The 16,452-nt window shown below is 31.8% G+C and overlaps 2 protein-coding genes across 6 annotated transcripts; one reads left to right on the top strand and one right to left on the bottom strand.

The window, feature by feature from the left end:
* Positions 1-335: 335 nt before the first annotated feature.
* LOC114175021 (pumilio homolog 6, chloroplastic-like) lies at positions 336-9,594 on the top strand. 5 transcript variants are annotated; one of them, XM_028059779.2, is made up of 12 exons: positions 336-543; positions 767-835; positions 1,114-1,461; positions 1,623-1,798; positions 1,964-3,306; positions 3,396-3,537; positions 3,630-3,737; positions 5,228-5,440; positions 5,526-5,636; positions 6,763-6,957; positions 7,924-8,095; positions 9,297-9,594. In XM_028059779.2, exons 3-12 carry the CDS (start codon positions 1,176-1,178, stop codon positions 9,305-9,307), a joined length of 2,757 nt encoding a protein of 918 aa, XP_027915580.1. In that variant the 5' UTR covers positions 336-543; positions 767-835; positions 1,114-1,175; the 3' UTR covers positions 9,308-9,594. The 5 variants fall into 5 exon arrangements, with proteins under 5 accessions (XP_027915580.1, XP_027915579.1, XP_027915576.1 ...); XM_028059778.2 differs by having other exon boundaries at positions 337-543; positions 1,623-1,792; positions 9,200-9,594; XM_028059775.2 differs by having other exon boundaries at positions 338-543; positions 9,200-9,594.
* Positions 9,595-10,254: 660 nt separating this feature from the next.
* Positions 10,255-13,459, bottom strand: RID2 (S-adenosyl-L-methionine-dependent methyltransferases superfamily protein). The gene is made up of 9 exons (XM_028061259.2): positions 13,280-13,459; positions 13,110-13,185; positions 12,939-13,022; positions 12,775-12,830; positions 12,580-12,636; positions 12,214-12,263; positions 11,864-12,016; positions 10,780-10,912; positions 10,255-10,697 (listed from the first exon to the last, which is right to left on the bottom strand). Exons 1-9 carry the CDS (start codon positions 13,376-13,378, stop codon positions 10,530-10,532), a joined length of 876 nt encoding a protein of 291 aa, XP_027917060.1. The 5' UTR covers positions 13,379-13,459; the 3' UTR covers positions 10,255-10,529.
* Positions 13,460-16,452: the final 2,993 nt, after the last annotated feature.

Below are 16,452 nucleotides of genomic sequence, written 5' to 3'. Positions count from 1 at the left end.
TAAAATTTAATTCAAAAATAAGCAAATGAAGATGAAAAAAGTGTTAAAAGAAATAAATAACTTAAAAGATAAAATAAAAATAAGAAGATGATAGTTTAGAAGAAGGTTGAAAGATAAAACATTTTTGTCATATGTGAAATGTATATTAAGAAAAAAAGAAATTAAACCAGAATTCTGTTGGTTGTTTCTTTGTTTGTCCCACTCTGACGGGTCATAAAAAATCCCAAACTGAAAGGCGACAGCACAGTGAGAATAGCAAAACAGAGAGTGCAAGTAAACTTCTCTCTTCATGTACATACAAGGTACGAAACGCACTTTTAAAATCTTCGTCCCTTTCTCCACTGCACTGCATTCAACTTACTTGACCCATAACAGTACTCACTATCAATAATCAATAAATAAATAATAAACAAAAACATATCAATTCAGTCACACTCATCCTCATCCCTCTCTTTCCAATTTCCGCTTCGATAAGGAATCTAGGGTTTCATACGCACTCATTCTTCACCTCCTAGAGGGAAACTCCCAAACCAGCAACCTAAGGTTCCTTTTTCTTCATTCTCCAACTACTTATTCCTTTTTCTTCTCGTCTTTTATCTTATGCATTCTTTTTTCACTCTTTTACTCATATCTTTTCAATTTCACCGTTGTTTTTTTTCTTCTTATTCTTCATGTTATTATGAATTGGTAATTTATACGTGGTGATTGTACTTGATTGTTGTTGTGCTTGCTGGTGAGACTTGTTTTATGATCGTGGCTAACGTAGGTCTCTTCTTGTTTGGATACTGACAAAGTTGAAGAAGAAGACGTTCCGCTTGAAATAAACTTTTGAACAGTAAGCTTGCTATGACTTTAAGGAACACTACAATAGCATAATTTAACTCTCTGTATTTTGTATCGTAACTTGACTCTGAATTTGCATGAGTTTTTTTCGTTACACCTGTCCACTTTCACGTGAAGTAGTATATCGTGAGTTTTTTCGTCAGCTGTTCACTGTGATATTTCGCCCGTGTTCTTGTCTCTTGTTCTTTGCTTTCGTGCATTTCTAGTGTAAAGAATTTATTTTCTCGTTGGAAGTTTACGCTGACGCAACACTTTTTGGGTGCAATTCAGGAGGCAACGTGACATTTCTGGTTTCCATTACGAAAGATGGGATAAAGTAATCTTCCAGTAATATGGCAACTGAGAGTCCAATCAGGATCTCTGAAGCTGGGGGGAAATGGCCGACTCTTAAGGAAGCTGCAACGTTTGGTTCACCATCCCATCATATGGCAACAGAGGATCTGGGTATATTTTTGAATGGTCATAGGTTCCACGGCAGTGGAAAAGATGTGGTACCCAATCGTAGTGGCAGTGCACCTCCAAGCATGGAAGGCTCATTTCATGCCATAGAGAACTTATTATCCCAAAACACCACTAGAAATGCAAGCTTGGGATCTCTCAACAGAGCTGTGCAAAAATGTGAGTTTGATGACCAGTTACTAGCTGATTTTACTTATTTGACTGTTCCATTGTCAACTTAAACACTGGATTTCCTCACCCATTTATAGTATTAGTATGGAAAATGGAACCATATTTGTAATTTTTGGCTTTTAACAGCAATTTGTGATTGTCTTCTTCAGATGATAGCGGTAAAGGGTCCTTTCATTTGTCACGAGAAACTCTTGCAACACACAAGGAGGAAGCTGAGGATGATTCAACCCAACAACTGTATGATAATGAGTTAGATAAGGCTAGTGGAAAATGGCATCGGCAGGATGTGGCTTCAACATCATCTAAGCACAAAAAAATTGTACTGGTGATTATTGTGATATCAACTTCTTTCTTTTACTATTTTTTGTAAGTTTTTGAGTCTCAAGATTTGTCTGTAGCCAATTACTTGACCTTTTTCGTTTTTCGCCTCCATAATTTTTTGTATGAATGCATGATCTTTTATTTTCTCTATTAAAATTCAAACTTTCAGGAAGATCTTCCGCATGCCATGTCACCTGTACATAATAAGTCTCTTGGAGTGGTGGATGAACTAATTGATGTAGATACTGGTTCAAATTCTTCTTATGACCCTTCTATCTCTACAGTGGATGCTATAAAACCTACCATAGGTGGAGATGATACAAGGGTATCATCATTTGTTGATTACTCTGCCCCTGTCACAAGCTCATCATCTCTCAATTCCACTGGAAGCATGGGTTTTAATGATTTAGATGTTACAGTTGTAGAATCTCAATTGAGGGCTCTCACTGTATCTAATCTACCAAATTCAGAAAGTCAGAGTTATGAAGATAAATGGAAGAACAGCTTACAGAATAGTTTGACGCAGCAACGCCACCAACAAAGCTATCCATGTGAAACTCCTAGCAATTCTCAAAGTGAAAAATGTGCATATATTGGTATGGAGCAGCCTCTTCAGAGTTCAAGCAAGTTCTCATCTGATGTCCAGCCTGTATTATCTGTGCTGCAATCATCGGGGTATACACCTCCACTATATGCTACAGCAGCAGCTTATATGACCTCAACAAATCCTTTTTACACTAATTTTCAGGCTTCAGGTATATATTCTCCATCATATGTAGGTGCATATCCTTTTAGTCCCACAGCTGTTCCTCCATATATCGCTGCATACCCTCCTCATGGTTCTGTACCACTTGTTGATGGGGCTACTGGTTCTAGTTTTACTCCCCAAGCAGCAGGGGTTTCTTCCATTGTAGGAAGCATTTCACATAGTGCTGAAATGATACATGCAAACAAGGTTTTTGGACAATTTGGATTTCCTCCGCAGCCTTCTTTTGGTGAGCCTTTTTACATGCAATATCATCAACAACCTTTTATGGAAGGATACAATATACCTGGTCATCTGCTGGCACCTAGAGCCAGTGTTGGTGGCCAAATTGGTCCTTTTGATTCCCAAAAGAGGCCCAATAGTGGTTCTTACTTGGATGAGAAAAAATTACATAATCAGAGAAGTGGTGCTAATTTGAATTCTAATAGAGGTGGGATAATGCATCCTGGTTACTTTGGACACCATTCAAACATGGCTTTCGCAACTCAGTATCCAAGTTCTCCACTTTCTAGACCCGTCTTGTCTGGATACCCTGAAAGTAGTTCTGGCCTTCCAGGTGGAAGGAATGAAAGGAGACCCTCTCCAGCTTCTGGCAGAAACGGAGGTTTATTATCTGGATGGCAAAGTCAAAGAGCCTTAGACAGTGGTCACAACCCAAAAATTGCAATTTTTCTTGAAGAGTTAAAATCTGGCAAAGGTCGCAGATTTGAGCTATCTGACATTATTGGACACATAGTTGAATTTAGGCAAGTAATATTTTCGGTGATCGTTTTACCTATCACTTTATCAATTCTTTGGCTTTGGAAACTAAGTTCATTGTGGTTTTTAACTCCAGCACTGATCAACATGGGAGTCGTTTTATACAGCAGAAGTTGGAAAACTGTGGCGTTGAAGAGAAGGAGTTAGTGTTCAAAGAGGTTCTTCCACATACTTCTAAATTAATGACTGATGTATTTGGCAATTACGTAATTCAAAAGGTGTGTTTTAAAGTGATGTACATTGTTATTAACTACTTTATGGTTGTCAGCAATCTGTTATGCTCTAATTTGTCTGTTTCTCCTGTGCATAGTTTTTTGAGTACGGAAGCCCTGAGCAGAGGAAGGAACTTGCAAATTGTCTTCTTGGTCAGATACTGCCTTTAAGTCTTCAGATGTATGGCTGTCGTGTAATCCAAAAGGTGTGTAATTTGTATTGATTCTCATATAACAGTAAGACATTGATCTATATTTATATCAGTTGTTTTTCTTGAAAGCTATTGCATTCTGGTTACAAGATATACTCATGGATTTTGTTCAGCGTGACTTTATTTCTACTACCATTTTGGGGCTTAGGATCTCTTATTGAGATTTATTAATGATCTAAATAAATGAAGATCCTACTTAAGAATTTGCAAGAAGTCTGGCTTTTTGCAAATTACAATCTGAAAATGGGGCTGCTTATCTCTTTTATCTTTTCTTCTTGTAGCCAAGGTGTAGTTCCTGGTATAACTTACAAAATCAATTTGTTTGCAATAGACAAAGATTAAAACATACAGTCTGTTATTTGTTTTCCATGTCAAATACAATTTACATAATTTCCTATGGTTAGAAACTCTGGTTTTTGAAGGGCAATTTTTTCACTTCAGCAAAATTCTATTTGATGATCAATAATAATATCTGCTGGGGGGTCGGTGAATCAGTGTCAACATGAGTTTATCATGTGTATACAATGGATTGTAAAAGGAAGTAAGAAGTTTTAGAAGAAAAATACCATGATATGAGCATGTTCTTTGTGCTCCCTTTCTAGCACAGATATCCCTTGGAGAAGAGGAAAACTGAATATTTATTTATTTATTTTTTTCATTACAAGCTCTCCCCGTTCCCTAAGTTCAAAGGATTTTAGTTAGGTATAGTAAAAGTTTTAGTCGGGAATCATAACCTAATTCTGTTAATAACAGATAAACTAGATAAACTTCTTGCATTAGTAATAAAAGGGGATAGGGAGAGTTAGTTGGGAATTAGTTTAGAGTTTTGAGAAGAATTTGTTAGGGAGAGAACCAGGTCACTCAAGTTTAAACACCTGGGAGATAGAGAGGAGAGTTTCCACTGTGTCATTCTAATTCTCTAGTTTTCTATCACTCACACTAATACTGAGTGGAGTGGTTTAACCTGTAAAATTCATTTGTTCTTATTTCTTTCTAATATAATTTTCCAACAATCTTTAAACTCTGTCTTTTATCCTTTTTCTCTATTATTACATGAGTCTTAGATTGCTTGTACTTTGTGCTCAGTTAATGCTTCTTCTAATTTCTGAAGTTTTATTTGTGTTACGGAAGAATGTTGAAAATAGATAAAAGTTATAGATACAGATTAATACTTGAGTTGAGAACTTATACTAATAGGGATGTGGTCCAATTGGTTGACCATGTTAAGGAGCCTAGGATTTTACTGATTTACAGTAGAAGAAAGCATGGATCACATGGAGAAGAAAGTAGGGAGAAGAGTGGGGAAGGAGAAGTCCAGATGTGGAATCTGGTCATTGTGACTTAGGCTCTTAGTTCTTGGAGTAGTGAGATTTGTTTCTTTTCATTCATTTTCCCTGTATTTGGAAATACAAGTTTTTCCAATTTGTTCTGTGTGTCGTATTGAATTATTATTTCATATTTATCTCAATTTTGTGCCTGTGCAGGCACTTGAGGTTATCAATCTTGAACAGAAAGTTCAGCTTGTTCATGAACTAGATGGAAATGTCATGAGATGTGTCCGTGACCAAAATGGTAATCATGTAATACAGAAGTGCATTGAATCTATTCCAACTAAAAGCATTGACTTTATAATATCTGCGTTTCGTGGTCAAGTTGCTATTCTATCAATGCATCCTTATGGTTGCCGAGTCATACAGGTAAGGTTATTGCAGTTACCTTTCCCAAAAAGGAATTGATGCTTCTTTGATAGTCCATTTAGTCCCATGATATTATTTCTTGTAGAGAGTTTTAGAGCATTGTTCAGACGAGGTTCAATGTCAGTTCATTGTGGATGAAATCTTGCAGTCAGTTTTTACTCTTGCTCAGGACCAGTATGGTAATTATGTTGCTCAGGTTAGTTACTATCTGTCTCAAGCATTTAATTGTAATATTGTTTTTTAGCAGTGGGTGGTGTTTGCATGGTAGAAACTGAATAAAATTGGAGGTATAGACATTGCCTTTCTATCATTTATACAATTATAAATAGCAACATGTTTTTTCTATCTGAATTTTTTTTTTCTGTTGATTTCATATATTTCTATAATTTCTAGTTCATCCTATTTGTATTTCACCTCATTTAAGCAGTTATCCTATTTGGCTAATTCTATTTCGATATTTCTGTTAAATATGAATTGGGTTCTAAATGACAAACTCAAATGGTATTTTACAGGGTGGCCTTTGTTTTGTTATTCCAAAATATTGTCTTTCAAAATATTATTACAAAGTGGACTTAAACTTGCACAAGAAGTGGTAATGACTTGGGTCTTTTAACGAAGTGGTTTTTGGTACACTGGTGATGTCGCTTTAGGTATTAAATTAAACGGTTCTGCAATTTTTTATGTGTAAAAAAATATACTTACGCATGCTCACCATGTACAATGTACACCTGAGCTCTTAGATAAACATGTATGGGCCCACTCTGGCTCAAACTCCTTTTCCAGGATAGTTCATATTGTTTTCTTACATGATGGGCATGTGCAACTACTGTAGTATCAGTTTTGTAAATTTACAGACAAATAATTTTATATTGTTCAAACTGCAGAGGACATTACATTTATTAAGAAAAAAAATTGACTCATTTTTATGTGTGCTGGACATTATCAATTGGCAGTGATTGTCTATTATGAACTCACTACATTGTATGTTAGATAGGGAAGTACTGATGACTTGTTAGTAAAATTGTACGAAGGCTTTTTGGAGGTTTCGTGAGGGAACGACCCGAATTATTCGTTCTTCAAATTAAATTGTACAGATTTGCTCTGTGCACTTAAATTCTTGTGTTTTAGGCATGTTCTAGGTACTCTTCTGCTTTCTTTGGCCTTTAAATACTTGTTTTTTTGTAGTTGTGTTAATTAATAATGCCTTTTCAAATAGCTTTATCTATAAGCTTTTAATGATATGGATAAATTATGGGGTTTACTTACCTATTTGCATTTTGCACATGTTGTATCTTTATGATGCTATACTTATACCTTTACAGCATGTGTTGGAGAGAGGAAGGCCTCAGGAAAGGAGCCAAATTATTAGCAAGCTTTCAGGACATATTGTTCAATTAAGCCAACATAAATTTGCATCAAATGTTGTTGAGAAATGCTTGGAATATGGTGATTCCACTGAACGACAGCTGTTAATAACTGAGATTATTGGACATGACAAACAACATGATAATTTGTTGGTGAGCATTAAACTTTCAAGCTAGCATATTATTACGCATCTGATTATTAAATTTGTTGGACATGATACCTTTTTCATCTAGCTTGTTAAAATAGCATACACTTGTGCATATAACATTCTTAAATGACAAGAGTCACCTGCAGAATCAATGAAATGAGTGTTAATTGCTTGAAATGAGTGTTAATGGCTTGAAGTTAGTTTGAAATTTGGTGCTGGGGACTTGTTAACTGATGCTGATGGCAAGTTACAACTTACCAGGAATTGAAATAAACAAATGCAAAGAAACAGGGAAGGAAAAGAGACATTATTCTATTGTTTAACTGAATCTTACATCTGAGGTTTCAGTAATTTTTCTTTAGAGAATCATGTTATCAATTTATTATTCCTTGTGACTGCCACTGTTTTTCAGAAACAAAAATAACATTTAACATTGTGTTTGATATATAACATGCACCTCGATGTTCACGCCAAACTTTTGCTCACATGCTGTTATAAAGTTGAAATACTAAAATATAGTGACCAGGAACTAGGATTCCTCTACTTTTTGTTGGCTACTAGACTGTCTGACTGTTTATTATAATGTTTAGCTCATATATAATCAATGGGATCCTGATACCTACCCCAAACAAATATGCTTAAACTCTGTCTTCTGGTTAGTAATAGTTATGGTAAAAAGAGGGACTTATATTCCCATCACCAGTTTTTTAATGTTGTACCTATAACTGATACAATAACCATACCAGAGGTTTTAGGGCTGTTGTATTTTGCTGTTCTATTTGACTAATCTAGAATCTTTCAAGTTGCATTTTTAGTTGATTTCAAGCACTAAAACTACACGAAGATCCTTCCATATATGATTATTATGCTGGCATTTAGTATTCTTGAGCACTACATGTGATGTGAATTATGCTATAATTTTTTGGGGTTTGTACTCTTGCTTACTATCCCATGCTTGATTTAATTGTAGACAATGATGAAAGATCAATTTGCAAATTATGTGATCCAGAGGGTTCTTGAGATCTGTTCTGAAAGTCAAAGAGCAGTGTTACTTTCTCGCATAAGGCTTCATGCTCATGCTTTGAAGAAATACACTTATGGAAAACACATTGTGGCTCGGTGTGAACAGCTACTTGAGGAAGGTGTGTACACCTAGTACTTTGGTTTAGCTTGGTTGACAATACACGGATTGTGGTTAGTTTACACAAATTATTGTTACATTCTTTAGTATTATAAACAAATCCTGGTTTGTTTACACGAGACATGATTGCATTCTTCAAGTAATATGTAATGAGGTAGGTAGTACCTGAGAAAATGTGCTTGAGCTTTGCTAGGTGGTGCTGATTCATTTTTCGAATGTTGGACTAAATAGTGTAATAAAAAAATAATGTTTAATCTTTCTGGTTAGGGATAATATAATCCAGTAGAATTGATGAACTTTTGGATTGAACGCATTTAATAGTAATGGACTGCATCTCTTCAGAGCGTTTAGGATTATCTTCGGGGATGTTATTGTCTTGAACATTAGCATTTCTTCTTAACATGGAAATGTTATCTTCAACTGATGATGGTGACAGTATTTAACAAAACGTATTGCTACTTTAACATGCCAAAATTCTAATTAATATTCTAAAGAACCACAGGCACTTCTTGGTAGAAGTTGTGTGTCAGATATGTATCCTTGTCAGACACTACATGAATTCTTCAAATATTTAGTTGCACTTTTATAATTCTTTGACTTTTAGAACTTTTATACCAACGTTGATTGGAATACATAATTATTGGAATACATAATTATTGGAATACGAACGTCGAATAACGTTCAAGCTATATATATTGACTAACTTCTACTCCGATGTGATAAGTTGACGTGTCTTATCCCTTGAACTTGCGTGTACTTAGAAAGTTAATAAGTTGAATGCTTTATTTTTGTTCCATTCCATAAAATTATGATATTATATTTTAAATATTATTTAATAATTATTATTTATTTATTCCGATTTAACAAGAGTTTAGCAATTAAATCTTGAATGAGTACTTTAACTAGTTTGATAACAAATTTAGTTTTAAAAACATTAGGTTATATCACATAGGGAGGGAAGAAGGGTGGGACTCGCCTTACTCAACCAAAGGAGAGAAAATGCTTTTTTTTATTGCCTATTTTTGTTCTCTCTTCTTTCCTATGTACCAATCAATGTGTAATAGTACATCTTTTATGCTTTCTTATCCCTATACTTTACGTGCAGAGAACCAAAGTCCTGGACCTTGATGACAAGCGAGGGACTTGTACAATGTGTCTGTGGCCTGCAAACATAACAACTAACATGTATTTCTCTATCACAGGAGATAGATGAGATATTGATCGTTGGGCTTCCTATTGAATAAACGAATGCTACTGTGCCTTCGTATATGCTGCGCCTGGATAGTTCCGATATTCATGGCTTCCTTAAATGTTAGTGTATGCATATATGTTGTGCACTTAATATAATTACATCATTTAAGTGATTGCTTTGTATTATTGCTCGAGTATAATCAGTTGGAAGGAGAAATCCTTCGTGATGTAAATTTACTGGATCTTCTCTGCTTTACAGTTATTTTCTATAGGAAAGAACTGGGCTCAACCAAGGGTTTTTCTCCTTAATATCCGCTCCCTCTTCCTTAGGGTTTGAGTATTGATTTAATTGAGCACGGTTAAGCTAATGTGTGGCTGTTTTCATGCTACATTTGTCTGAACGAGGATGCTTGATATCAGGGTGTTGTTTTAAAGAAATGGCGTTATACCCAAAATTATTATTTATGCTTGAACACACTTCAAATAAAATCAAAAGTCAATGCTGGAATGATTTCATTTTCATCTAAAGATTTTGATTATCTTCTATAACCATTTTGCTCAGGTGAATATTGTTCAGGACTTAACCTGTGAATTTAATAGAGCTCGACATGAACTGTGAGCTTACATGAATTGCAAGCTTGACGTGTACTAAGCTTTCAGTTTTACTATTAAAACTTAGTTAAATTTGATCAAAATTTATTTATAGCAAATTGTTAAATGATCTAATCATGCAATAAAGTAACTGAAGTTCATGCGTGTCTACACATTTTACTCGTATGTATATGTAATGGGTGAATCAAAGACGTGAAAACTTTTCAAATTAAGCACGACATGAATACAAAATTCAAATTAAGCACGACATGAACACAAAATTCAAATTTTACTCGTCTTATTGATATTTCGGATTTTAGCTTTCAAATACTGTTTGCTGATGATATAATCAAAATATGAATGGTGCTTCTCATAATGTGATAAATATAATGAACCCATAAATATTAGTCAGACTCTATAAGTCAACTAAGAAAAAATAGATACAACTATAATTGATCCTCACTTGAAAAGATAATTGTCTGCGGAATCACAACTAAATTCGTTTGCCAAATAATACATACAAAATCATAACCCTAAATTGGTCAAGAACCCAAAAAAAATAAAACAAAATTGATATTGGGACATTCTTCATAAATATCCTTAAGGCTCCATCGAAAAGATTTGGTGACGACGGAGGCAAATGCAGGACAAGATCAAAATCGGTCCTTCCTTTTCCGACCTGTGTACTTGCTATCCTGAGGGACGGCATTTCCTCTTCTTCTCATCTGCTCCTTCTTCCTTAGTATCCATTCCTTTCCCTTCCCACTCTTATTGTTCTTTTTCTGTTTCTTCCGCGGCCTATGCCTATCTGAGATGCATACCTGATGTTTTGTTTTTTTATTAATAAGTAATAAACCACTCATGAGGTTATACTCAAGCAATAATAAATGTGGTAAGACTCACTGTCTGATTTTCTTCATCCTCACTGTCCTCTTCAGAGCAACTCTCCCCATCTTCATTTTTACCTTTGGACACGGATGAATTTACTGAACGTTGCCCACACGTGAGAACAAGGAACTCCTTTCTCCTCTTAGAACTATCATAAGTCAATTGTTCTCCAATTAGTAAAACACCATGCTCAAGAAGGCTAGGTAATGATTCTTTTTTAAAAAAAAAAACATAGCCAGAAAACAAATCAAACAAGACATTAGACCTCACAATTAAACATGACCGTTTTTCTCTAGGAGTGCGTATAATTGATAATAAATCTATAACTATATAAAGCAAGGAGAGAATCAACTATGCACTAATGTGTGTTCAGATATATTACTCATTTCTGTTCATCCTTCTCCCAACTTTATCTATAGCATATGATAGAGGCCAGAGTGGAGCTACATTATCCCTAGGGGAAACAATTTTTTTAATAAGCTTTTGCGAGTAGCTAAGATGAATGTGATTGACTAAAGAAATTTTAATTGATAGAATCTTCAGAAACATCTTATATTTGTCTACCATTTTGTTTTTTCTTTTTATTTACTTATTTCGTGAATGTGGAAACATTGACCAACTTAACCTTCCTCTTAGTATTTATTATTTTGGAGACTTGCATTGATCTTATAATTTGGCCACCTCAATAAATATTCCATGGCTCCAACCCCAATTAGGAATCGGATATATTTTAAAGTATACAACTTGAGATGGTTCATTTTAAATATATATAATAAATTCCAGCTGATTCTCACAAAATAATACTAAACCCTAAACACTAAAACAAGAAACAATAGAACAGGGGAAAGGAATATAAGTTGAGCTTCTACTTTTTCTCACTATGAGGTCAAATTTAGTACATGAATATTTTTCAACAGATTCGAGCGTAACATGACTACAATGACCAGAAACAATAATTACAGCACTTACCAAACACAAGAAAACAAGTTAAAAATTGTGCTGACTTGTAAAACACTATAATATATAGAATAATTTTCCAACACATTTTTTTTATGAAACAAATGAACACAGCAATATAATAAGATTCATTTCTTCGTACCTGTGTGGAAAATCGACCACTATACCACCAGCAAATCCAGCATGCATTGCAGCATTTAAAATCAATTCACGCTGGTCTATATTTTCAGGATATACTTGAAACACTGCTCTAGCTCCATTGGATAAGCATTTATATAAAGATGTAAAAAACGCCCTGCACAACAAAATGAGATTATATATTATTAGACCAGGGGAAAGGAGATAGGTTCCAGAATAATTGAATCTCTATGTAGTGTAATGAGATGAAAAAAAGGTGGAACTGCAATTCCCTATATTCTTAGCTTAAGAAGCCCAAAATATTAAAGATTAGAATAATGAAGAGCAACACAATGAACAGGTAAAGGTACATACTTCAATCTTAATCGAGGGTTGTGAGAGGACTTATCAGCATTGCATAACCACTGCATTATCATATCAAAGTTTGCCTTGTCAAATAAATATCCACAGCATTAAGAATGAAATAAAATGCTCCCCGCAATTCAACTTGTTAGAGAAGTAGCACCAATTCAAATAAAAGTACCCCTCACCCCCAAAAGATAAAAATGGAAGTGCATGATCCACCCATTCAAAATATGTAACTTTACACTTCATATATCATAAGTTATAACTGAGTATGATCTCCTTCACCCAGGAAAAGCTCGGTCCAATCTCAAAAGGTCTTGAATTTCCACAAGTAATTTCAGTTTGGATTATTATTCTTTTTTATTGAAAGCACACCTGAACAGCAGATATACTGATGGCCCCATCAATGACTCCAGGACGAACCCCTAAACCCTGAAACCAAATTCAACGCGAAGGAAAACATGTAAATTAAGAAGCATACATGCATCCTATTGCAACAAACAAACATCATGAAGGAACAAACACTGAGAAAATCTAAAAAGAAATAAAGAAAACAAGTAATTAGCATACCTGACCCATGTCACCAAGTAAAAGGTCACCTTCAACCTCTCGCTCCAACGCAACATCTACCAGTATAACAAAATTAATAAAATTAGCAAAAAGAAAATGCAAAATACATAGGACTAAAAGATAATATTTAGAGAAAAATTAAAGGAAGAACAAACATAACATACTAAGCATTGATGCTGAAATGTCAAGACCTATCCAATGGTGTCCATTCTCCGTGAGTGTCTCGCCGCTGAGTCCCGAACCACACCCTAGGTCAATCATTCACAAATCATAAAACTTTGAGGAAAACTCCAGAGAATAATTAAATTGAATTAAATTAAATAAGATTAAATTACCTATATCAAGGAGTAATTTTGGAATGTCATCCTCAGGTAAAGCAAGTAATTCGAGGGCTCTCTCTGACAACGTTGCCTTTTTGACACAGAGAAATTAACAAATAAATCTCATAAAAAGAGAAAATCAACTACAACTGAGAATGCGAAGAAGGAGAAGAAAGAAAAAAAACCTGAATTTGAACAATTCGGGAAGAAGAGGTATACTTTCGAGCTTCAGAATCATCATAGAAAATCTCAGGCGGCGCAATCACCTCTGGTCTTGACGCCATTCTTTCACAAGTTCAAAAACCCTAAAACCCACACACCACCACTACTCCATTATTATGATTTCACTTTCACACATATATATTGTATCACCATCTGCACTTTATTATTTATTTACTTCCCCGAACTAAAAGACATGCGTTTATGATGATAAAAAATATTTTTTATATTTTTATTATAAATATATGTAATTTTTATTAGTTTTATTATAAAATTTTTATTTATTTTATCAATAATTTTATAATTAGAAAATGATTAAATTTAAAAAATTAAAAAACAATTAAATTTTAAAAAATATATTTAATTAAAAAATAAAATTAAAAATGACAATTTTAATTTAAAAAAATTAAAAAGTAAAATTAGAAAATAAATACAAACATGAAAGGAAGAAATATGTATAGGTACAGATTAGATGAAAAATAAAAAATTAGGGTGATCCACGTTTTTTTATTAATTAAAATTTCAAATATTGTATTTTATTTTTTTATAATAGTCTTGATTTCAGAATTTTAAACTATATTTTAATTAATAATAACATATATGTAAAATGAATATGTTAACCGTGCTTCCTTATGCACACAATATACCACACTTTTTCCTTTTTTTATTATGTGAACTTTATTATTAAGTATTTCTACTTTTTTAAATCGATACATATAGAGCAGTAATATTAAAAAATTATCAAGCTATGAATTAAAGTATATAAGATTTTATTCATTCTTTTGAATTTGGTTGCCATTTGTAAATATTTTATCTTATTTCAATTTTCATCCTATCAAATTAAGTCATACTTAATTGTAAATATATGCATATTTATTTTTTAAGTTTTAAAGAGAATTAAAAATTTAAATGTATTACATCCTTGTTATGTAACTTTTATATTATATAATTAAAAGATAATTATATGAGTGGATTATATTTACAGTACACTTATAGTAATAATTTATGTGTAAAAGATTAAAAAAAAATGTACACGATTCTTATTCACAACTGAATCATTACTACCAGGCCACTAATTATCTAAGGCCTTGACTATTTATATTGTTTATTATTAATTCAAGCTATCAAATCATAATTTTGGTTATGATAAGATTATTAACATTTTGATTAAAAATACAAAATCTTAAAATATGTAATTTTATTGATGAAATTACTTTTACATTTATCTTGAATCCCATCTCTCACCTACAAAAATATGTTATTGAAATTAGTAATAAATCTTAATATATATATATATATATATATATATATATATATATATATATATATATATATATATTAAAGAAGATATTTTCGCGTATAATAATGATAAAAATATAGTACATTAAAATAAAATAAAAAATCGTTTATAAGTTCTGAAATTTATAATGTTTCCAAGATGATTTGTATGAAAAACATGCTACAAACAAATATGTAGTTATATATAATATATGAAATCATGCTTAATTTTTTATTTGAAGTTTAAAAAATAAATTATTTTAGATAAAGATAAATTGGAAAATGTGCTATTTTTTAAAATAAAGATACTCAAAAAATATATGTACAAGAAATTCATACCCTATTGAAAAATTACATTATATCAAAAATCATTTATAAAAAAAAAATGTTGTATGATTCCTAGATTACTATTCACAATGCATATAATATAACAGTTGTTATGGGAAGTACTTTTTAAAATAAAAAATATTTAATCTAATCTAAAATTATATATATCCAATAGTTGATGGAATGAATCTTTTATTTTCTATACTGAGAACAAAGGTCTAAATTCTTAACTGTACAATTTTGATAAATAATTTTATCATTTACAAAAATATATAAAATAAGATTTTTTTTTCTTCTAATCTCACTCTTTATATTTATTTTTCTTCTAATGTTATAATATTTAAATATTTTTTAGCAGTGAATATATATATATATATATATATATATATATATATATATATATATAAAGTAAATTTATAATAAATAAAATAACTGTTAATAAAATATTTAAAAAATATTAGAATAGTTTTATAAAAATTATGTAAAAAAAAATTAAAATTTAAATAATTATACTGTAAACGATAAATTAAAAATAAATGATTATAAACATAAAATAGAAAACACCAAACATTTCTTGTGTGCATTTGAACGCGTTTTTGTAAGCAGTATGTTTTGTTATCTCATGGCTTATACATATTAACATTGTATCATATTTAAATTGTCTTTCGTATTTTCTCCTTTCTTGTTAATTTTCTGCCATGACAAATACTATGTTATCCTATGATTCTCCCATAAATCTCATGCATCCTAACCCATGTTTTGATCATCTCACAAACCACACACATCCCATGTTTCTTCACCTTGGTGAGAATCCTGCTCTTGTCTTGGTGTTGCTTCTCCTTTCCGATAACAACTATTCGCAATGGCCAGTGACGAATCTTCACCAAAAAATTTGAAGGGATCAAAATAATGTATTCAAAATTTATATATTTAATTATTGTTATTAATTTCACAAATATATATCTATAATTGAGTATTGAATTTCTACTTAGAAAAATTACAGTTTTTAAGTCATATTTGATGTATAATCCATTTTAAATAAATTTTTCTAATTTCATCTATTTCACTTTTTTATTTATTGGATACTCTCATATTTTAGAAAAAAAAACATATATTATATAATTTTTCCTTCTATATTCATAAAAATATAAATATACAAAAAATTGATGAGGTTAAAAAAATATTGACTTTTAAACTAATATTTCAGTATCAAGAGATAAGAGAGAATTACATTTGTATCTTAAGAAATGCAAGAGAACACATGAAAAAAATGAGAATAGAAAGAATAAATTTGTGTATAACTTCTATTTAAAAAAAATAAGAAAACATACAAATGTGAAAGATGAGTAAAATATGGAAAAGACTTAAAAGACAACAAGAGAAAATATAAAAAATATGGAAAAGACTTATATTTTATTATTTATTAACATTAAATATTATACTTTATAAAATAATAAAATTATATCTAATTTAATTTTCATATTAATATAATATATATCATATATTTTTTTAGAATTTAAAATTATATATTTTT

Source organism: Vigna unguiculata, chromosome 3, assembly GCF_037176805.1.
Source record: "Vigna unguiculata cultivar grain cowpea cultivar isolate G323 ecotype 2 chromosome 3, ASM3717680v1, whole genome shotgun sequence".
Taxonomy (NCBI): domain Eukaryota; kingdom Viridiplantae; phylum Streptophyta; class Magnoliopsida; order Fabales; family Fabaceae; genus Vigna; species Vigna unguiculata.
The sequence above is the reverse complement of the archived record's forward strand: the minus strand, read 5'-3'. Positions and strand labels throughout refer to the sequence as shown.

Coding starts and splice junctions, on each gene's coding strand:
- RID2 (XM_028061259.2), bottom strand. CDS start 13,378: ATGGCGTCAAGACCAGAGGTGATTGCGCCGCCTGAGATTTTCTATGAT. Junction 12,264..12,579: donor TCAGTATATCTGCTGTTCAG/GTGTGCTTTCAA, acceptor ATGATAATGCAG/TGGTTATGCAATGCTGATAA. Junction 10,698..10,779: donor AGGATGAAGAAAATCAGACA/GTGAGTCTTACC, acceptor ACAAAACATCAG/GTATGCATCTCAGATAGGCA.
- LOC114175021 (XM_028059775.2), top strand. CDS start 1,176: ATGGCAACTGAGAGTCCAATCAGGATCTCTGAAGCTGGGGGGAAATGG. Junction 5,441..5,525: donor ATGGTTGCCGAGTCATACAG/GTAAGGTTATTG, acceptor TATTTCTTGTAG/AGAGTTTTAGAGCATTGTTC. Junction 8,096..9,199: donor TGAACAGCTACTTGAGGAAG/GTGTGTACACCT, acceptor CTTTACGTGCAG/AGAACCAAAGTCCTGGACCT.